This window comes from Cygnus atratus, chromosome 18 (assembly GCF_013377495.2).
Source record: "Cygnus atratus isolate AKBS03 ecotype Queensland, Australia chromosome 18, CAtr_DNAZoo_HiC_assembly, whole genome shotgun sequence".
Taxonomy (NCBI): Eukaryota; Metazoa; Chordata; class Aves; order Anseriformes; family Anatidae; genus Cygnus; species Cygnus atratus.
Window position 1 is genome coordinate 1,604,026 of NC_066379.1, and position 23,169 is coordinate 1,627,194.

The window sequence follows — 23,169 nt, forward strand, 5'->3', positions numbered from 1 at the left end:
TTAACTCCCACCTCCAGACCAGAGAAATAACGCCACTGATAACAGGAAAGCCCAGTTATTTCTGGATGCAACAGCTCACACATTTCTCTATCAGCCAGGAGGCACACCAGAGGTTATACTACCTGGGACTGGGGTTTGGTTTCATAATACAGACCTTCTCAATAGACTCCAACTGAAATATGGGTGTAATGTGACTTCAGAGGACAAAAAGAAAGATAAAATAGGGAGATTGTCTGGGACGCCAATGGACTAAAGAGCTCAAAATCTGAATGCTGGGAAAACTAGAATTTCCTCAAATTCTAAGGCTAAAACTATCCAACCTGAAGGACTTGGGAATCTCCCATGTGATCTAATAGTTGTCTGGTGTCAGACGTGACCATAACTAGATGTGACTTCTGTGGACAGCACAAATTACCCAAAACCATACTTTTCCTCGAGTGGTGTGATAGCGCAAACCTCATCAGGGTGCTTCGCTGTCTCATATGGCATATCAGAAAGGGACAATCAACTCTGCTCTATGTACTGAAATGGAGAAATTATGTGGAGTATTTTCATAAAATCACAGGGTGGTTTGGGTTGGAAGGGACCTTAAAGCCCATTTAATTCTGACTCCTTGCCATGGGCAGAGCCCCCTGCCCCAAGCCCAGGCTGCCCCCAGCCCCATCCAGCCTGGCCTTGGGCACTGCCAGGGATGGGGCACCCACAGCTCCTGGGGCAGCCTGCGCCAGGGCCTCACCGCCCTGTCAGTGAAGAATTTCCTCCCATGGGAAGGGACCCCCCGTGGTCTCTATGCTAGCAATATTTGAGGGAAAGTGACAGGGAGGCTTTTTCCACAAAGCAACTTTTTCCACAAACATGCCATGCTGGTGTTTATTGGCAGCCACAGTGCCATACAATCACTCTCTTGCATGTCAGATGGCATCACAACAACTTGTGGCAACTTGTCTAGCCCCTCAGCTCTCCCATAAGAACAGTCAATGATGATCAGAATCTGCCCTTATCTACCTGAATCCTTTGATGGGCAAGCACACTCAGAACCATGCTAGGTGAGTGCAGAATGGAAGCAAATGGAGTAATGTGGAGACGTTAATCCAGGTCCTGGTGCTGCCCAGGGGCTGGTGCACAGCAGGGAGCTGAGGACAAAAAGGAAAGGACAGACACTAGGGCTCCTCCTCCACCTTACCTTCTCCAGCGAAGTCACACCTGAAGTCCTCTGTGGTCATCTCCGTACTTCTCAGGGTGACGCCCCCCGAGCAAGTGGCCGCAGCAGGAGGAGGACAGCAGCTAACCCTGTGCTGTGAGTTTCTGCTGGCACCAGGCACCGAAGTGATGCAATGAGGGCAGCCAGAAACCTGGAAACTTTGGGTGAAAAGCTCTGAGATCCACAATGCTCCCAAGGCAGCTGTGGGACACTCCAGAGATGGCCATAGCTGGAGCTCCCCAATGGCACCCTGAGCATAAAGAGCCCTTTCAACTTCCTATCCATTGCCCTGCTTCCTGACCACTGCATATATTAATATTTAAGTAGCATTTAATAGAAATATTTTTTCTGCTGAGCTGGGCAACCTGGATGCCATGCTGCCATACTCACTGTCGATGATTTCCAGCAGCCTGCAGAAGTTCAGTAGGCTTAATTCTGCATTTAGTCTACAGCATGGACACATCTCAACACCTTCCTTCACCCTCCAGCCAACACAAGGGCTAATTCCTTGCTAAGTTCCCCAAAGCTATCCTATATAAGGACCACAGCACTGCTTGCTACAAGGAAGATGGGATGTATAGATACCTGAATTTTGAGTGCAGGTTGCCTGTGGGAACAGTACAGGGATCTGGCACATGGCCCCAGGACTGATCTGGATTTCAGATTCCTCTGGTAAGCATGATGTAGACAGTATAGCTGCACCCGGCCTGTGGAGGTTGCTGAGAAATGCTTTCTCAGCAGGAAAAATGGTGGATCCACTGAGGAGAGATGTGAAATGAGAGGCTGCGTTCCTGCAGTTTGGAGATATTGGGTAAAAAGACTCATGCCTGGGAATTAATATTTATCTTACTGCATTTTCAGTGTGGTTATTCCAAGCACTGGAGCACTGATCTGTGACTGGCAGCAAATGAACATCTTCCATGGTTTTTGTTTTAGAGTGCAACAGCTATCCACAGAAGTGATTTAACACTGGAAGATAGATGTGTTGGCACAGCTGACAAACCAGGGACAGATCTGAGGAGGAAGCTGCAAAAGGCCATCCACATGCATTAGAATTATTTTCCTGGGAAGGATTTGATGAGATGTGAACTACATTATTTGCTAATGTTGCAGCATAAGCCTTGTCCAAAGCCCAGGAGAGTCAGAAGGAATCTTTCCATTAACTTCCCTGATTGTAAGTAAGATTGTGACAGATGTACTCCTTTTTTCTTCCTGCTCAAATATTTTAAATCAATCAGAAAGAGTAGTTAGATTTGCCCTTTTATGGAGAAGGGGATCATTCCCTCTTAGGTATGCTTATATAAACAGCCACATGGGAGTCCTTCCAGCTACCTGTAACAAGTAAAATGGTCCAAGGGTAATATGCTTCAGAGCAGAAGAAAGGAGGCAAGATACACTGAATCCCCAAGCTGCACACACATGGCTGGCATGCCAGAAGGAACAGGGACTTGCACCGATGCTGTTTGCAGATAAAAGCTGCCTCCAGATCCTCAATATAAGCCAAACCTTCCTGTTGTTCAGTCTAGAAACAATCTCCTGCTGAAAGACACCAGAAAACACCCCTCGTGTGTCGCAGAAGGTGAGAATACCCAAAAACGAGAGCCTTGCGAAGGAGAAGTCAAGCTGCCTCATGCAGAGAAGCACAGCTGAAAGAAACAGGGAGGCAGCCCTGCAGACTTCTCATCTCATCTCTCTGGCTAAGCAGAGCTTGAGACAAGGCAATAAGAGATACCTGGCTAAACCTCTGAGTATTTCAATGACTAAAACCACAAATCAACCAGTTTTTCAGGGTCCTGAGCAATACCGTCTGCTGGAGATGCTCCCGCTTTCCCTCATAAAGGTCTCAGAAACTTACATTTCTGGACATCAGGTAAGCTCTTCAATACCTACTCAAACAGTGATGTATGGAAAGTTAACTGTGTAAGTTAACAGTGTCACCCTAATTCTCACAGCTCTGTATGCTGAGCTGAGAGACTTCCACGACAAGGCTGTAGGAGTTCCTATGGCCTTGTAGTGCCAGCACCAGCACTCTTCACGGAGGCTGTGCCAGTGCTGACCTGTGGAGACCACAGCCTCTAGTGCTAACACCAGGGATAAAGGGGTGAAGCTTTGCTTCCGCACATTTCTGCGTAATTTTTAACTCAGTAAAATCAGCTGGGCACCAAAACAAAAGAAGCTGAAAGGAATGAAAGCGGAGCATAGATTGAGTTGCAATATTTGGGCAGGGGGTCAATAAGAGGGGAAGGAGAGTTTAGTGACTATGGCACGTTCTTAATTAGAGTATTGCTTCCAGCTCCTCACCTCTGTTTATACAGTGTGATAGGATCAGCAATCACAGAATTGGGGGAAGCTCAACACACAGAAAGTCCTTATAAAGATTTCATTCCTCACAGTGTCAAAAGCGACCAGTTGCATTACCTTCTGGAGGCCAATTTAATTGTTGTCAATACAAGTTGCAAATTGGCTTTAACATTTTAAATTGATGTTTTCTCTAAACTGCTCTGATTAATGGAAGAAAACATTGTGTTTCTGTCTTTCATCTGAAGATCTAATGCATTTTACAAACAATAATTGATCCAGCACTACACATGGAGGCAGACAGGGAGAAGCGAACCTGCTGCAGGAACGATTTTACCCTTCCACAGTGCCCAGCAGTGCTGCGGGACACCTCAGGGCAGAGCTGGTTAGACAGAGGCTTAGTTGTTTTTTTCCCCATGGAAAATACTGAGAAGCTTAAAACTAAAACACCATAACTGCAAGCAGAAGATTATGAAATACTGCCATGGGGTCAAAAATGAGTTCTGGAAAATCCCAAACCCAGTGGCCTGAACCTCAGCTGGTGACTCAGCCCACTTCATCTCCAAGCAAAGGTAGCCTTGGAGGTGCTGGTGGTGAATCCCAGCTGCACCAAGCTGCCAGAGCATCTAAGCACAGGTTCTCCTGCATCCTTGCTCACAGGCAACCTCTGAAACTCCTCCTCATGGCTACATTTACATGGGACACAGCTCAGTGGTGACAAACTCAGAGCTGCCGAAGCAGGACGATCCTGCACAGCACTGCTCCTGACTGCACTCCTGCACCTCATCAAGTGTTGGAAGGCCTCTTCCTGAGCTGGTTTTGCTGGGTGGATGAGCTAAGCCAGCAGACAGAAGGATGTGACGTGCTGCAGCCAGCGCCCAAGGCACCGGGCACGGATGGAGCCCTCTGCTCAGCAGCAGAAGAGCCATAAGGTGACTTAACTGCCTGTGAAACTGGAGTGTGGGGGGAAGAATGGGGAAGCCTGCAGGTTCAAATCGAGAACCAGGATGGGGTTCAATCAAAGCCTGAGCAGAAGCAGGACGCCCTCGCCTACTGCATCCTCCGATGCATGACCTGAGCTGGGCAGCTGCTGAGTGCTGGGCTGGCAGATGGCAACTTCAGCTCAGACACCCCTGGCTCTCCAGGAGAAGGAATATCTGTCCTACCCTGTCTCACAGCACCTCTAACACTCCTCTCAGCTACATGCTGTGCTACATACCTGCTTGAACACCCCTCTGCTTTTGATCCTTGCCCAGATCTCTGAGCAACACAGGATGAGGACATGAACCACCATCCCACCTTAGATGTCACACTCCGTAGTTTCCATGTATGTTTCCATGTCTGCTTTTGTGTTGTTTGAGAAGGGTATTCATTTGCCATCCCCAATCCAGCTGTACAGACGAAGGAATTGGGAAAGCATCCAAATGTACCGCGTGGACCCCCTACACACACAGCCTCCATCCTCCAGTAACTCTTTTCTCCCTGCCTGTGGTTGGTGTTACTGCATCACTCCTGTGCCCCACTGAGCCCCAGGATTTGCTCATATATCCAGTAAAACTGTTACAAAACCCAAAGCCCGGTGCTGGGAAGGAGGCACACACTGTGTGTGTGCAGCAAGCAGGTGCATGGCCCAGGCCGGGCACAGCACATCCCCATGATCCTTCCATCCCCTGCACCGTGCAGGGCCCTGGCATCAGCCCACAGGATGCTCTTTGCACATTAATGCCAGAAAAGCCTGCTTCAGTAAGTTTGTCCCTTCTCCATGTGGTTGTCTTGTTTTCAGCAGGCTGAGTTTCACTGTGAGGCTTTGTTTCAAAGTAAATCTATATGCTTAATCCTCTCTCCTGCTCACAACTTGTATTAGTTGCTCTTAAAAAAGAGATGCTGTTCCCATAGTAACCTAGCATTTCTAGATATCGCTGTGGATGATAAGCACTGCCGTGCCTGGCCTCGTGGCTCTGGGACTGCACTCTGCTCAATGAATGCTAAATTCCACCAAAACACTTTTACCAGGGGCCTGGTATTTACTCTGCAGCTCTGGATGTTGCTACTCTGTCATGGCTATGTGGCTCATGCGAGTATCAAGACATTATATTTATATGTGTGTATATACACACACATTCCACCTACCCATGTTTTTCTCCACAGTGGAGACTTTTTTTTTTTTTTTTTGCAAATTTTTAAATTTTGTCACTTGTTAGCTGTTTTGATGCCTGAAACCCTGACATCAGTCACAGCAAATATTTGGATGTGAGACACAAGAAACTGTTGTAAATGTTGTTGCTTTTTATTCTCCAGTAAGCTCACTGCACAATATATATGCAGTGGGGATATTTTGCTGTCTCACGGGGCTTGTTAGTGGGGCGGAGTTTTCCCCAAGGTTCTTTTTCACCAATTTCTCTAAAACTTCACAGCTCAGTGAAACACTCAGGAGAACAGACTAAATCAATAGCTGGAGGCAGCAGTCCCAGCCTCGTGCAGGGAGGGACAGAGGCTGCATGGCTGTGGAGGGCACTGGGACCACAGGCTTTAGTGTTGTCATTAGTGGGCAGCATGTACTGAACCTTTACACTGCCCATGGCTAAACATCCCCACAGCTCCAGGCCCTAACCACCGGCAGCAGGGGATGAGGAAGATGTCCAGAAAACAAGATAAGCAAAGAAATAGTGACTAGTTTAAAAAATCCATTTGAAATCAGGGGAATTAAGCTCACGGGAGATAGCTTTGACACTGGTTCACCTGACTTTCTGACCCATCCCTTCTCTTCTGTTTCTTGAATTACAAATACTCTGGGACAAGGTGCTTGCTCTCCAGCACAGGGATAACAGCTCTTGCTGGCGGCTGGATGTAGGACTGAAGGAGCCAGGTCCGTGCCCGTGCCGCGAGGCCGTGTGCCCCACACATTCAGAGCAGGGCTGGAGGGATCAGCAACACTCGTCCCCTCTCAGCCTGATAGGTCCTGGGGCACAAATGACTCAGTGACAGGTATTTACAAGGTTTTAAGCATTTATTTTGAAGTCAAGGGAAGATGTAAAACCAAGTATCTTTTGAACCAAGCTGTTAGCCTCTCTGTGCTCTGCATTTCCATCTCCCAGACAGAGATTGGCAATGCCACGGAGGATGGGAGGACATCAGCTGCTCTGGCACAGCTGGGATAAGTGAATACCTGTATTATCTGACACTGTACAGTCTAACCTAGGTCCTAAATAGGTGAGGAACCCAGCTCCTCACACCAAGGGAGATGTCTTATTTCATTTTTTTGACAGTGTCTTATTTTAGCTATCCTGCCCCAATTCCAGCTGCACCCACCTCTCCCCACTCTCTGCTGGATAATTTTCTTTCTCTCCCATTTGGCAATGGTTTTCTGGATGCCAGGACACTGAATAAGTCAAAATGCTCTGAGACAGAAAAATCTGACATTTTCTATCTGTTCAGGAAGTGTATTAAGCTATTTGGGATTTTCCTAGGTGGAAAAGGTGTGGGAAGGATTGTGGATTACCATAACAGAGATGTGCTTGGAGGAAAAGCAGATTGAGTGGCTTTCAACCACTTTATCTTCTAGAGATCCTAGAGGTTTCAGAGTTTGTCCTGTTTCTCTCTTTAGGAATACAGTGAAAAGAAAAACCCTGTTCCTGGAACTCTCTGGGTGTTTTCCAAGTTGCTTCCCTAATTCTTCACCCCCCTGCACCTTAACTAGCTTTACAACAGAGCACGAGCTGTAAAATGCTACTGCAGGGACTGGGGGATCATTTTACACCTGCTTTGTATTCCCCTGAACAGCTGTAAATGACAACACAAACTGTGAAGCAGCAGGGAATTTGAACGTCTTCAACATACATTTCTACGCTGATCTTTGGTAAATTAATTCAAATAGTTGCTGGGGATTTTGGGGAGAAGCTGGAGAATTTGCTGCATGAATAAAGGAAGCAATTCAAAGCAGAGGCCAGGAGACTTGGGGGAGAGGAGGGAAAGGGAAGGAAGGAGGATGGACAGGGACAAGACGTGGATAACCTGGAGGAGACCTGAGCCTTGGCCCACCCTGGCCTTACAAAATGCCCAGTGTGTGTGCTGACCCACGTGCAGGCTGGGGAGGGCACAGCCAGCTGCTGTGATCTCCTCTCCCATGCGATAAGGAGGATGGATGCACTCCCCGTGCTGCTCTGCCTATCTTTGGCTAGAAATGTTAGCTACAATTTCCATAAAGATTAAAGGCCTCTCCTGCATTTGTTCACATTCAGAACAAGCTCAGAGTATGCCTCTGGGTGGAAGGCACTACTGAAAACAGCACTTTGAATATGTACATCTCTGGAACATCCTGACTCAAATGGCTTATTAAAAGCCTTCCCCAGATATATCAGGCTAATCAGAGCATTAGCCTGTGTTGTTTGCTGCACTGAAAGTGGTAATCCTGTCAATAGGCTGTTCTTCACACCTGCAGGCACCCCCATCCCTACAGCAGGTGAATAGAAGATTTTGTGCACTGGCAAATTATCTCAGCGTACCCCAGAGGTCAGCTCTTCACCTGCATGTCTGGGGCTGGTTTCAGACCAAACTCAGCATATTCTGTTGGTGAGGCAATGTGGTACACTGAGAATTTACAGAATAAAAGAATATAAAAGTAGGCCAGATTCTTTTCTCCAAGCACAAAAAAGAAGGAGTTTTGTCATTGTTTTTGCAGCCTCCTGATCCTGGAGGTAGTGAGAGGCAGCATAAGTCCAGGCACAGATTTTGCCTACCTGCCCACCTGCCTCATGGTTGGGTAGGTGCTCTGCCTTGGAGACCTTCATTGCTGAAAGCATTGCACAGTGGCATCAAGGACAACCTCGTCCTGAACACATTTGGAGATATTCTCCTCCCACAGAGCTTCCCACGTCAGTCTAACGGTCCCAAGTATCCCCTTTCTCAAGGCTTGCAATACTGTCAAAGTGAATTGTATGAAGAAGAGACAGAATGGAAGAGCCAGAAGGAGACTGAGAGAAGAAAGGACCAGTTCACACCATGCACTGCCCCAGAGCATCACAGGTTTGTGCCAGCTGTGAGTCTGGGCCATAGGCCTGCCTCCCTGAGCCACAGGGCTTTACTTAAACCAAGCCCACGTCCCATCACCACAACAGTACCACACTGATTTACACCAGCCAAAGACCTGGTTCAAAGTTTTACTTGGAGTCTTTTGTGGTTTGGTCCTTGTTTGGAGGGGAGGAACGAGGTCGCTCTCTGCGTGATGGTTAGTGCTGAGCTGGCTGCCCCTCCACCACCATGGCAGTCAGAAAATTCCTGTCAGACAACTTCTGCAGGGGCTGAATATTGCAGGTCCTTTGCTCAACCGCATTTTGGGGTGAAAGCAAACCATCTCCTTGCATCTGACTTTCAGAAGACCTTCAAAGACCTAACGGCATTGGAGGTAGCGGTCTGAGCTGAGAATCTAGTCGTGATTTTTCCACAGATGCTAATGGCCATCGGCATCACTGTCACAGGAACTGCCCATGTCTTTCCTGGCACACCAGCTGACTGTAGACAATGCAGAAGGATTGCCTCTGGTATGACCTCTGCCCCTTGTGCCAAACACAGCGTCCTTCCCCCACGGGAGCCGAAAGCTCCTGTCTCTGCATTGCTGCTAATGTATGATGTTTTCCAAGCCCACAGAAACTACTGACCTTTCTCCCACCCCTCCTCATTCCTGTCCAGGCTTGCTGGCCATCCACTGGGCAAATGGATGCAGGTGTCAGGAGAGGTGACGGCCAGGGAGAGAAGACTGGGGAAATGTTAACAGAGTTCTCCTTCCGACAGGCCTAAAGTTGCTACTGTGATGGAGACATTAAAAATGCCAATAGATAGCTAGGTGAGATGTATTTCCTGTAATCTCAGACTCATCGTATGATACCTGTTACTCACGATAGCAAACAGTGAACTAACAAGAGGTCTTTGTGGGCTGAAGGAATGTTCCTGTCTACAGAGAGCGCTGTAGCTCATACTAATTAGGTGGTGCACAGCTGGAGAGGTGTGCTCTGACCTGAGCAATCTGTAGGCACAGATTTTGGCTTTTCTTATCTGCAAAGAACCTACCTGTCCCAAAACAGCAGCACTGTGTGAAAGCCATGAATGGAAATGTCAGTGGGACATCTCAGTGTTCAGGGTGTGAACTGTTCCCTGCCATCCCTGAAGGACTTAAGATTGATTCTCAGAGGAAAACAGAAGGGGCAAGAATCCCTGAGGAGATGCCCTTCAGGCACGTGGAGCCACCAAGCAGAAATGTATTCTCTTTCTGATGACCAGCCAGCCCCCACACCAGCTGGGGAAAGTGGCAGCTCTAAGGCAGCAGGGTGAAGCTTTCTTGAAAATCAGCATCCTTATCTGAAGAATGGTAATTGTCCCCATGCCTAGGACAAAGAGACCCACTTTTTCTCTTTCCCCTTCAAAAAAAGTTTTAGTTAGACCTGAGTTCCTCTGTCTCAAAGCTTAACAAAGAAGTGCAGACCAAACCTAACACCGGGCCCTCCTGTCCGCCGTGGAGCTCTGACAGCTTTAAAGCCCCAGCTGCGCAGTGCCCGGGTGAATGTGCTGAGGACTCCTCTCTGTGTCTGCCCTGGTCTTCAGCTCTCCTTTGTCCACTTGCAGCAGCTGGAGACAGCGATCACAGTTTGGTGGGCTACTAGAGGAAGCTCCCACCCTGTGATCTGCTGCTGTGACTCCCTGAGGGCTGTCTGAGTGCTTGCCAGAGGGGCAGCAGTTGCAGATGGGAAACGGACACCTCTCCATACTCACATCAGGAAACACCAAGCAGCGCCCAGCGAGCTATGCACCGCAGGCAAGTCCTCAGCAGCACCTGCTCATGCTGCTGTGTTTGGACTCTGCTGCCTCAGCCACGGACCACCTCAATTTGTCACTGTCACCCACAATCATTTTGTTCACTGACACTGAACCAGCCTGATGGAAAAATGAAGCCATGGTTTATTTAGCAAGACTTAAGGGTGTCCTTCTAGTTTTAAGTTTGGAAACAAAAGTTCCACGTAAAACAAATATAAAACTCAATCTCGGTCTGTGTGCAACTACTGTAGTCCTTTCTGGTTGCTTAACCTCTCATACTCTGGAGATCTGAGACAAACCACAGCCAGTAGAGCTGATGCTTCAGACCCCACTGCAAAATACTACAGCTGTGGTCTTCTCAAGACAATTTACAGCACCAGTGAGCAGTGCTTAGCCTGGTTCCCACTACTACATGCTACTGCCTCCTTTTCCCCCTCAGCTTTCCCTCAATCCCCTCTTTTTTTTTTTTCTTGTTTTCAAAAACAAAGATGGATAGTGAGCCCTCTTACACTTCTATACTGGGGCTTACCAGCTTTATTCCAATTTAGCGTGATATAACCCAGTTTTGTTCTCCAACTTTTACTTCCTTCCCAACCTTAAAGATTTTAGCATTCACTCGTCCTGATTCCTGCAACAATCTGAGCAACCAAGTATGGTGAGAATGGAGCACTGCCCTATTTTGCAAATGAAACAATATAACAAAGCATTAACTGTATAGCTGTTTTATGAGCACATAATCTTTTGTAAGTGATTAGCTTTCTGTCTCATATGATATATGAGGACATGTTAATAACGGACACAACTGAGCCAGGAACAAGTTCATTTGGGCAAACTACAAGACCAAGTTTTCCTTTCCCAGCTTTGGCCAGGGCTCAGTGCGACGTTCGGTCCAAATGGCTGCCCCAAGCAGCCGTGACTGACTGCCCCGACAGCTGCCAGTGGCTGTGCTGGAAGTGAAGTCCCTCTCCTCTCGAGCTGGATTCATGAATATTTGTACTAGCACCCCACTCATGGCACCCATGCTCTGGTCCTTGCATCCATTACTTTAGTAATAAGTCCTGAGAGCATCCATTGGAGCCATCGGCTACTGAAAGGCACCCGAGAAGCATACTTCAATTAGGTATTCCTCTCACAAACCTTCCCATTTTCCTTTTTTTCAGCTTTGGCAGTGCATAAATGTGACATCTAATTCAGGCTTCCAGTATTCAGCTGGTCTCTGCTGCTGCAAGCAAGGAATTTCATCGCTGTTCAGGGTTTGCCTGCCCTAACTGATGCCCGTTACTCCACTGGTACCAATGGGAAGAGACAGGAGGGCTTCAGAAAGGGGTTCACCTCATTGTAGGGCTTATGTCAGAGTTGCTCTCTGATGAAGCCTGTACCTGTTCCCTGGCCATGTACCCTTATTTCTCGTGTTTCTATCCGGGGGCAGCATCACAGAGCCTCTCATGAGCCAGCAGATTTGAAAAAGCACTTTCCTCTTCCAGACAACTCACCTCACCATTCTCCAGCCCAACATTTTATTTCACAGGTATAATTCTTTAGCACAATAAATAAATAAATAAAATTATAGGGTTCACTGGCCTCTGTGTGAAAATCAGAGAGAAAAGAAACCCTTCTGACTTCTCAGGGAAATTATTTTGTTCCCAGCAGTAAAGGAGCCTTCATGAGAACACGGTCACCTGGTTCTGTCTCCATAGGGTGGTGGCACACTGCAGCAAAACCTTTCTAATAGTCACCACAACAAGGCAGTGAAACCAGCCACTGCCCTCAGTCATGGGCGCTATCCACAAAGAGGGGAGCACGTCGAGTCCCGCAGGTTGTGGAGCAGCCAGAGCTCCCGCTGGCTTCCTTCAGAAGCTTCCCCAGAAGGAACCATTAGCAAAACCTCCTCTGATCTCTGGGTGGCACAGGCCAGGAAGTGCCACCCGGAAACTTCTGTGTGCGGCTGAACAGCTTGTGACTGAATGAGGGCATATCTTTGAGGCACACATCCAGTTGAAACTGAAAGATGAGAAGTGATGGGAAGCCTACTACATCCCACTAAACAAAGATAGTCAGCAACCATCAAGGTATTGTTTTGACAATTATTGATATATGAAGCATTAAACCAATCAGAGTAATATCTTTACCTAAGAGGCTGGCATCCTTATTCCTCTGGGGAAATCAAGGCAAAGAACAGTCAAGTGATTTGAGCAAGTTCCCCAGAAGCAGAAACCAGAAAAACATTTGTGTGTCCCAATTCCAAGGCCAAGGCAAGCCGGTGTCCTTTAGCTCCTGGGATACCATCTAGGTCACCTTCCACACTTTGTTCTTGGCACAAGCCTACAGTTCACCTGAGTGAAAAAGGTGGCCTCCATTAGGTGGATTTCTTCCTTCCCAGCTGCTGTGTGCAGACAGCCCAATTATGCTTTATAGCATGTGTGTTTGGTTGGAAATACACAATGTTCTGAGCTTAATGCAAGCATTTTGGTACGAGCTGAATTTATACCTCACTGATTCTGAATTTTTAAAATGCCTAGAGAGAACAGCCACTCTGTTCAGCAAAACCCTTAAAGAATCATCACCACTGATCCTTGCACTGCTCTGCTCTATCTGATTGCCTTTTAAATACATTTATTATCCTAATTTGAGTTTTCAAAATCTGCTATGGTACAGTGTGATGTTCTGCTGACTTCTAACATGCCACTGGCACAACCACCTCAGAAAAGAGAGGAGGAAAGCAGCACTTACCTGGGTTACTTTTGGAGGTGCGCACAGGGGTGTAATGGTTTTTGGAAGATGTCCTGACTGGGGTGTTTTCTTTGGGGGAGGTATCTATGGCTGAGATAGTCTCTCTTTCACAGTGTGCTATTGGGATTGGTCCCTGCTGCCTTAAGATGTCAGCCAGAGCCCTGGGGAGAGAGGGAAAAAAGAAAAAAACATTTTCACAAAGCAGCCAGAATTGCATTCAGCAGTTTCACTTCCACAGTCACTGTATAAAACCAGCAGTACTTGGATTTCTACCATAAGAAAAAAAAAAGCAACAAAACAAAACAAAACAAAAATGGCTTAAAAGCTCAGTGTCTTTTTGTCTTTTTTTTTTTTTTTCTGTGCATGTGTCTACTGCATGAATTTGCAGGTTTGCCTAGCTATTGTTTACTAATTTACTTCACCCCAGGGTAATGTCATCTCTCCATCACTGTCTTTGCTGTCAGCAAGAGTGCAGATGGACTGCTCTCCACAGCACACAGCCCTGTCTTCACAAAGAGTCACCACAGAACTCAGCAGAGCCCTAAGACTCTGACACTGTGAGCTTATAACGGTTTCACCAAAACCGCCCTGCCCACATCAAATTTCTTCAGGACTGAATCAGATGAGCAGTCCAGTCCCCATGCTTCTTAAATCCTTGCTTTTTCTGCTAGAAGCTCAATACACAGCAGTGATGGGAGTGAGTTTCTTAAAAGAGAACCAGCAGTCCATAAGAAAAGGACTAAAAATATTTTCATGGGTTAATGTCAATACAGCCATTAGCCTATCTTTAGCTTTTGGTCCATTAGAGACTTCTTTAACAGTTCTGAGGTCTCACTGCTATTCCCCATGAAAAGAAATGTCACAGAATTCAGCTGCATCCAATGTTTTCCCGTTGGATGAGTGGAGACTCAAAGATTTTTTCCTCCGTGAATATCACAGACACAGTGGAACAATTACAGCGTGAAATGCACTGATTTTCTTAGTGCAGCCACAAGCTATCTCTTGAGCCATAGGAAAAGGGGTGGCTCGTGTGGATTATAAGGGACAGCAGCATTTTAAAGATGATGGAGTTTGAAAGGTTCCTTTCTCTTGGCAGAAGGAATCTGCCTAATGTCACCTCGGATACCAAGAAAGATGTAAGGAGGAGAAATTCCTTCATTGCATATTGATGAGAATGATGATGGTGTTGCTCATATCTCCTCGCATTTCTTAAATGCCATATTTTTGGACTTTTATCTGAGAAATAGTTTGGGACCTGACTCCATTCCATTTTCCAAATCATTTCCTTTACAGACTGCCATCCTTGTACATAATGAATTGCAACACTAATGCGCTCTACAGAAGAACCTCTTGGAAGACCTCAGAGGCGCCAGTGCAGGAATACATAAGTTCACACCCACCCTGCACAGCGTAAGAATATTTTTTAACATTATTTGATTATTTACTGTTTGTACAGAGGACATAGAGGCTACACCCACTTACACGATGTGTATACATGCACACATACAATACATATGGAGTAAAGATGTTGTCATGTGCAGGCACATGAGAGCACCGATCCCTGCCCTACATGATACTGCGCAGTTCCCCCCCGACGAGGGGATCCATTCAGCCACCAGTAGGTAGACCCGATGGCTTTTCTAGGCAAATACCTCCCCACTGCGGTACTGATGTTGCTGACTGGGGAGGATGTGGGAAGTTAATAAGGTCTATTTGGCACCAGGATCCAGTACACCCCTTTGGAGACAACGCATTTTCTAAAGACAGTACGTTGGCAGAACTGAGCCCTTAGTACATATCTCCAAGATATATTAAGCATCAGATGACCATTTAATGGTATGTGCAGTTCAGAAATGCTAAGAGTCATTTTTCAATCACACAGATTGTGTTAGGACCATTATTTACTAGCCCATAGAGGCTTGGGCTCATTTTGAGCACTTGCAGAAGACACTCTTAGTGTCAAGAGTACAATCACTTAGAGCACAGAGGAAGATGACAGCGTGGATAGCACTAAAACACTATATACCACTTAGCTTAATATAATAAGAGCCAGCTGGGCAGGAAAGGACAGGTCATTCAGAAGGGGCTGTGTAACGTGAGGAATGCAGAGGCAGTACAGAAAACTCAAAGACGTGGAAATGGAGTTGAAAGTATGGTGGGATGGAGATGGCAGAGCACAGGCCAACGCTCCTGGGAGCTGAGTTTGCTTAACCTGATGAGAACAGGCTAAGAGAGGATCCATGGCCCTCTAATGGGGAGCTGTGGAGAAAATGGAACCAAACTGTTTTGGAGGTGCACAGCAAAATGACAAGACGGAAGTAGCACAGGTTGCAGTAAGGGAACCTCTTCTTACTTATAAATGAAAACAAAGCCACAGTGGGGTTGTAAAACACTGAAACAGGGAACCAGAGAGGCTGAGAGATCTTCATGCTTGGAGATTTTCAAATTCAGCTGGATAAGGCCTCGAACAGTCTCATCTAGCATTGAAGTTGGCCTTGCTTTAAGTAGATGGCAGGACAAGGGACCTCCAGAGATCCCTTCCAACCTAAATTCTACTACAATGCTGAGTTCACACCTCACACTGCAGGTCACCTTTTTCCTTCTGACTCTGTTAACTCTTCTCCTACCATTACTGATCTCTGACTGGGGTTTGATACAGTCCTAAGAACTAGCTTTCTTGCCTCCTGTGCGGACAGTTTGCCTCCATTCACTAAAAATAATTAAGGCAATTAAAGGGACTGTGTTTTGGTAGGACTGGAGCCATCCAGCCTCTCAGACTCTATCTACCTGAGAGGCGAACCCTGAACCTGCTGCCCTCCATGAGGGCAAACCACATGTCTGGGTAATATTTCAGTTTGCAACCAGTTCCCCATAAAGCTCTGCTTGGTAACAGACAGGACGTGAACCCACTCATACTCAGCACCAGCACAAGCACAGCTCAGATGCTAAAACTGAGTTTACTCCCTTCTTTGTTTTTCCTCCTGAAGGCGCAGCGCCAAGAGCTACTCTCTGGGTTAGGTGTTGGTCAGAACATGACAAGAAAATGCTTTCTAGCCAGGTGCCAGCCACATGGCAGGGAGGAGACTGTTACCCTCAGGAGCACTGAGGTTATCACGGGTGATACTCAGGAAAGTGATGTCTGCTATGTCAGGCTACACGTGAGATAAATTGAACATAACCATCAAAAGCAAGGCATAGCTCCTAAGTGTATGGGACTAAAATAATGTGAGCTCAACCATGCCAAAGGTATATATCTCTAAGCACACCAGTCAGGACAGAGTTGTGTCCTGATTGCTCACTCTTAATCCTCTTCTTTAATGTTTATGAAAAAAAATACACTGTTCAGCACCAGCAGAACAAAACATTAAATGTGGAGGTGAGAGTCAAACTTGGATCAAACTGGTTAGTTCCTTGCCAATTCAATCACATCTCTGTGTGGGATCCAGTTTATTTCCATAAAGCACAGAGGGCTGAATCCCACTTTGGTGGAAGGTCAGTCACGCTTACCAAGGAAGGATTTGGTCAGCGTGAGCTTTTCAGGTACACCTATCTAATCATCCACTGAAAAAGCTTCAGGGTAAAGCTTCGAGCAGGGTAATAAAGTCACTGGAAATATTTGGGTCTTGCATGTGCAGCCATTTGGGTGTAATTAGTCTCACTGATGTCAACAGCATCCTACTCGCCTGCCCCAGGCTATAAGGCACTCCAGAAATCGTTCTAAGACGACACGGGTTTTATCTCAGGGAAACGAACCTCACTTGCAAGAATGTGTTACCTGTGGCAGCAGGTGGAGTGTCCAGAACTGCGTAACTGTGCAATCATATCCTGAGATAACAATTTACGACAGCGTTTTCATTAACCTCATTTAAGTGAGAACATTAAAGCTTCTTTCCATGTAAACCCAGAACAGAGGTACTGACATCAGGGACGTTATCCCAGACCAGTGCTGGACTAGCAGCGCAGAAACAGACCCAATGATGTCTTGTAAGGCATCCCAGGTCCCAGATAGCTCGGCAGGTAAGGAGCTTGTGTAACTTCAGACTAGTTCTTAGGGGAGAAACACAGTGGGACAAACACAAGGACCCTAGTGCAAATAAACAGTTGTGGCCATTTTCAAAAGGGGAAAAAAATGGCTTGTTGGAAATTCAAAGGGACAAAGGGGATGGTGTAAGCAGGAGGGCAGCAAGGTTGGGTGTTAGCTGGGACCCTGATGCTGAAGGATGCAATCAGCAGACAAAAAGAGAAAAGAGTGAGGGCAAGCTGGGAGAGGGGCAATGGCAGGGGGTAACGGAAAAAGAAAACAGAACAAGGAGAAAGTGAGGAGAAAGGGTGATAAAATGTAGGAAACAGGAAGTAATGATGTTGAAGAACAGGTCGGGTCCAGCAGATATGTGGAGGATACTGATGTGGGCTGGGGCAGAGGAGTCTCTTTGTGCAACAGGGGAGTAAATTGCCAATAAAGCTTCTGCAGGCTCAAGGGAGATGATCCTTCCTCTCTACTCAGCTCTGGTGAGACACACCTGGAGGGCTGCGTCCAGTGCTGGGCTCCCCGTGGACATCCTCGAGCAGGCCCAGTGAAGGCTCACGAAACCAGTGAAGGGCTTAAAGCACCTCCTGTATGGGCGAGAAGCTGCGCGAGCTGGGCCTGTTCGGCCTGGAAAAGGCTCGGGGCCCTCATCAATGTGTGCCAACACCCAGACCGAGGGTGTAAAGGAGGAGCCAGGGTCTTCTCAGCTGTGTCCGGTGACTGGACAAGAGGTAATGTGCACAAACTGGAATACAGGAAACTCCATTCACACACAAGGAAAACTGTTTTGTGCTAAGGGTGACAAAACACTGAAACACGTTTCCCAGCCTGTCGGAGTCTCCATCCCTGGTGACATTCAAAACCCAACTGGCCCTGGCTGTAGGCAACCTCCTGTAGCTGGTCCTGCTTTGAGTCTGGACTAAATCCCAGAGAAGCACCTCCAGCCTCAGCGATTTTGTGAAGTTCGTGCAGCCAACCCGGACTATCCCACAGGAGGATGCAGACCCATAATCCCACAACAAAATGGGCTCAAAACACAGCAGAGGGAATTCCCTCTAGGAAGCAGATCCCGATCCTTCTGGACCCACCCTAAAACAACAACTCCAGTGGGGTCTCCTCAGGCTGGGCAACGGCACTGAGAGCAGGCCCAGGCTGAGAGCCAGGTCCTACAGGAACCTGGAAATCCTCCCATCTTCCACAGGCACCACCACCACAGCTTCCTGGCTTCAGCAACACCGGTGCTTTGCCGGTGATTTGCTTGTCTCCTGCACCCCTGGGGAGGAATTCCTTGCTCTCAAGTGCTCTGTGCACTGAAGGAGAAAGGATTTGCTTGAGGTCACTGAGAAAGCTTGGGACAGGGCTGGGACCACAGCCCCCAGTTTCCCAGCTGAGCGCCCTGTCCACTAGCCAAGGACGCTCCACCTGAACACACACATCCCAGCTACCCCTGGCTGTTGGTCAGGTTTTTGCAGGACATATCTGTGGAAATGCAGAACTCATGTCAGAGCCCCAGGGACAGCACCGTGCAGACAAGAGAGAAGGGTTGCATTTGATGGGCTACCTCCAGTGCACAAACAACCCTCTCCTTTTGGAGTGGAGAGAGGGAGGGAAAAAAAAAAAAAAAAAGCAGGTTCCTAGGTAGATGGGGAGAAGCAAAAAGCTGAAACAGGAAGGAATGGTTGTTTTAAGAGTTGAGTTTGCCACACTTCAGCATTTGCCTCTGAAAAGAGCTCTGAGAGACAGCATAGAGCCTGCCCTGCTATCTGCCTTATTTTACCTAATCTTGGGGCTACGTATCATCATGGGAAGTGCATGTCAAACCCTTCAACTAACAGCGTCCTGAGGTGTGGCATCGCTTCCTGGATGACTATAATAAAGTAAGATATACTATTTGGTAAATACTCTGATCTGCAGAAGGAAGAACAGCCCCTGCCTCAGCTGGACAGACATCAAGGAGCAGAAAGGGAAAAGAGGAGGGAGTATGGTGCAGAGGCAAACCTCATCTGCAGAGGCTGAAGGACCTCGCGGCTGGAGGGAAGAAAAACTTGCAGGGGCTGCGGAGGATCAGCTTGCTTAAGCACACGCTGCCTATTCACCAACCCTGCCAAGAAACTTAACCTCCTGTCTATATTACCAGTGAGGTAACAGCAGGCTGGAGGAGTGCTGTCCTTCACCACAATGTTTTTAGAAAGTGGTGTCCTGTTTTCCAAATATCCACAGGTTTTCAGCACCAACTGATAGTGTGAGCATAGACACAGGTCTCCCTTCTACTGAAGACATGGGGAGCTTTGCTGGCAACTCCAAAAGGCCAGGATGTCATCTGTGGGAAATCAGAATGCAGAAGAGAACTCTGCAGATGGTGGACAGGAAAAGGGACTGACTGTTTTCAGCAGTGTAGGTTGTACACTCACAAATTCAGTCAAGTGCCTTCTGAAAATCCCCTCTCTTGGGGATCTGACTTCCTCATGTGTGGGCAAGGAGGGGGGTGTTAGAAAACAGAATTGCCTATTCCAAGTCCCTGTGAATTTGGGGAAGAATAGAAAAAGAATGACCGAATGGATCTGGCAGAATGCAACAAAAAGAGCAATGTCTGGCTGAGCTAAAAGCCTGCTAAAAGCATAGCTGTGATGGAGTTTGTGGCAGAACTCCAATCAACTTCAGCATGGCCAGGATTTCACTACAAAGTCCTTAAAAATAAGAGTGAGGTTAAAGACTCCCCTGTGCCCTCTTACTAACCCAGAAAAAAAAAAAAAGCAGTTAGGCTGTGAGAGGTAATTTGTCCAGCTAGGAGCCAGATCACCTGCAAGTGATGGGTGATCTTTGATCTTACCACCAGAAGGATGGGGCATTTACTGATTACTCAGCAGTGCCTGAGAAACCACTGCAAAGTGATACATGGAGGGACACATGGGGATGCTGCTGCCAACAAACCCTGGGGATGCAGACCTGGAGGGCTGGAAGTAATTCTGCCCCCTCAGACACTGCTTCTGAAGGTGCAGCCGCTGGGCAGTGTGCTATAGACACACAAGTCCCAGGTCAGCAAGAGAGATAACTGGTCTCTGCATTGAGAAGTGAAAGTATCTGCAACTTCTGAGAAGGGTTTCTGGGGAGGAACTCTGGAAATGGTCATTTGCAGTAACTCGAGGGGGCACATGGGGGATGCCTGAGTATGTCTGTGCACAGGAATGGGTGAACACACATGTGGCATTACGAAGGAAAAAGATTTAAGCGTGAGGACACCCAAGAGCAAAGCATTTAAGTTCCTGCACTCAGTAAAGCTAAGGAAGTTTTCTTTCTTAAAAATAAATGTAAGAAGGAAAAGTCAGATGTCTTCTGAAAAACAACTATCTATGAAGCTTCTGGAATTTAGGCCATCTTTAATAAAAAATTTCATTGAAAACTTAACTACAGACATACTAGGGGCCGGATCCTTATTCCCGTTTATGACAAAAGAATGAGGCCGGACGTATTCCTGCTGAACTCAAAGCTAACACAGAAGTGATATAATTACATTATATATCTGCATCCACTGTATGGAGGTAGGTATGTGGAACATACCCTTCTGCTGAAACAGAAGAGGCATAGGAGTTATATTGAAACAAGAACACAAGTCTCGCTGTGAGCTCATCGTATCTCCTGTCTTTAAATGTGAGGTGGAATCAGCAACAGGAAAATAAAGCTCCTGTCTCTGGGACAGGTTCTTCATTCTGTATCTAGGATATTAAATGCCAGCAGTGCTTAAACTGAACACATTACTCAAGCAGTTTACATCTCTAGCATTAATATACACATTGATTAAGTCCAGCTCTTATTGTGACGTGGGCAAGGAATTTGCTACAATCACTGAACAACAACGGATAATATGAAAACCTTCGGGAAGTGACACATTGGGTCCAAAGAGAAAGACTGTTATGCAAAGCTTTTGTCATTAAAAAGTAAAAATTGAAGCTTCCTGACTCGGTGCCAGCCTTCCCTGGCTTCATCCAGAGCACAAGGGAGAGCCTAGTGAAGCGGCATGCCCGGGAAAGCAGACTTGGGTGCTGGAAAGCGCTGGAAGCAGTGCTGTTGTACAGAAAAGGAACTCACCACTCATCCTGGTTGGAGAAAGAAGGTAAAATAAAAATAGCATGTATTCCAGAATGATGAAAATCTACAGGAATTAGGCCTGGTACAGTTTTACAGTGTGCTATTGTTTGTGCTCGTGTGTCTGCACGCACAAAGCCAACGAGAGCACTTGGTGGATGTGCAGCACTTTGAAAGACAGGCCAGTTGTTCTGCACACAGAAGCAGTTTCCTGCATAAGACGTCTATTTTGCACCAAAGCCTGTGTTGTAGGTACAACTAAAGGACTTTAAACTTACTGATGCAGACTCTACTTTCTCTAAAAGTCCCTGTCATTGCAACAAAGGAGACTGGGGCAAGGGCCAAAGCCCAGCAAATTATTTGCTGTGAAAGAATTTCAGGCTTATCTGCCTGGGTAATGAGATATTTGAGACCTCAGCACAATACAGAGCACCCAGATCTAAGGAAATACAGATTGCCCATGCGAGTAGGGGCAAAGGCAGGCAAAAAAACACCATGATCTGGTTTTCCTGATAAGGTTTAGATCTTCTTATGTGAAACAGAAGTTTTAAAAGGCTTCTGATCTCCAAAGACACGGAGATCAACTGGTAGTTAAGGATATGAGACTAAAAGAAAACAAGTTCAGAGCTGGGCTGGATTCCCTTGGCACCTTGTGATGGAGGGTTACTAATAGAGGAAGTTAATTAGAAAGCAGAAAAATATCAAATATATGAGAAACAGAGACGCTGAAAGGATTCAATGGAGGGAGCACGGTTTTTGAAAGCAGCCTCTCTTGCTCGGAGAAGTTCAAAAAGAAAGGAGAAAACTCAGGGGCAGCCGGAGTCTCTGTGCTGTTACCAAAGGCTTTCCAAAGCAGATTTCGTGTGGAAAGCATGGCAAAACCCAGTTACCAAACTGTGATCAGAGCTTCAGACCAAGGCTTCCCCAGTACATGTAAGTGAAGCAAAAGAAAGGAGGGGTTGTCCAGGTACACCACACATAGGTGCACATATCCTGCCCTGGCTGGGCTCGCTGGGAAGGGGCAGCCCATCACTGTCAAACAGCAGAAGGCTCGGGGCTTCTCCCCGCCAGGAGCTACAGCAGCTACACAAGGCGGTGCTGGCTGGAAGCAGGACTAGTCATGGGCACCTGCTCTGAGGCAACACGACCGAGACTAAGAAACATCAGGAACAAAGGATACAAAGCAGGGCAAGGAGCAGCTGAAAGGGACATGAGCGAGTCGGTTGAATGAGACAGAGTGGAGTAAAAATAAGCAGAGCATAAAAACAGCAGGAAGAACAAGAAAACAATGACAGAATCACAGAAATAATTTTCTCCATGCAATCCCCATGGCCAGACGTGTGCTCGCAGCACTCTCCCTGCCCTGGGGAGGTATGAGGTCTGATTGCTTGGCTCGAGCAACGCATGGTGGTGGAGAGGAGAGCTGGATGAGCCAGCTGTGATCGCGATTCACAAAACTAAGCCAAGAGACAGGTAGCTGTGACAAGATCCGCTGTTTGTAAAGAGGGCTGAAACCAGCTACCCTCCAGTGACTCCTCTGGCAATCACAGGGTCCGAGAGCCGTGGTGAGGGGCACCCTGCAGGAAGAGAAAACCTCCTGTATTTAAGCTTTGTGCAAAACCATGCACACCACGTTCCTGGGTCTGTGGACAAACAGATTCATTGCCTCCAGTTCCTGTTGAAATTCAGAGCTGCGGAGTGAAAATGGCAAGAAACGGATCAATTTAACAACCAGGGCCTACTTGGGAAAAGGATGTTCATTTATAGAGACAGTCACTGTTGTTATTCACAGAGCGGAGGATGCGCGGGCAGGGACTGAAGAAAAGAGGAGCACAAATACCTTTCCTCTTTGCAGCAACAAAGACGCCCTGGGAGCAGGGGACCGTGAAGCGCTCCGAGCAGAAGGCGCCTGTGTCCCTTCTCCCTTTCAAAAGCCAAAACATTCATCGCACACACGCCGTGCTTGGATGGAGCGAGCGAGCGGCCTTTTAGCAGAGCACAGAGCTCATTTGGTGGGAAAAATCCC

General features: G+C 47.1%; 1 protein-coding gene across 1 annotated transcript in view; it reads right to left on the minus strand.

The window, feature by feature from the left end:
• Positions 1-23,169, minus strand: part of SHISA6 (shisa family member 6) — a 247,855-nt gene that overhangs the window by 220,295 nt on the left and 4,391 nt on the right. Inside the window, exon 2 of the mRNA XM_035561924.1 lies at positions 13,034-13,194. Within this exon, the coding sequence (XP_035417817.1) occupies positions 13,034-13,194 (161 nt within the window). The remainder of the gene's footprint in view (positions 1-13,033; positions 13,195-23,169) is intronic.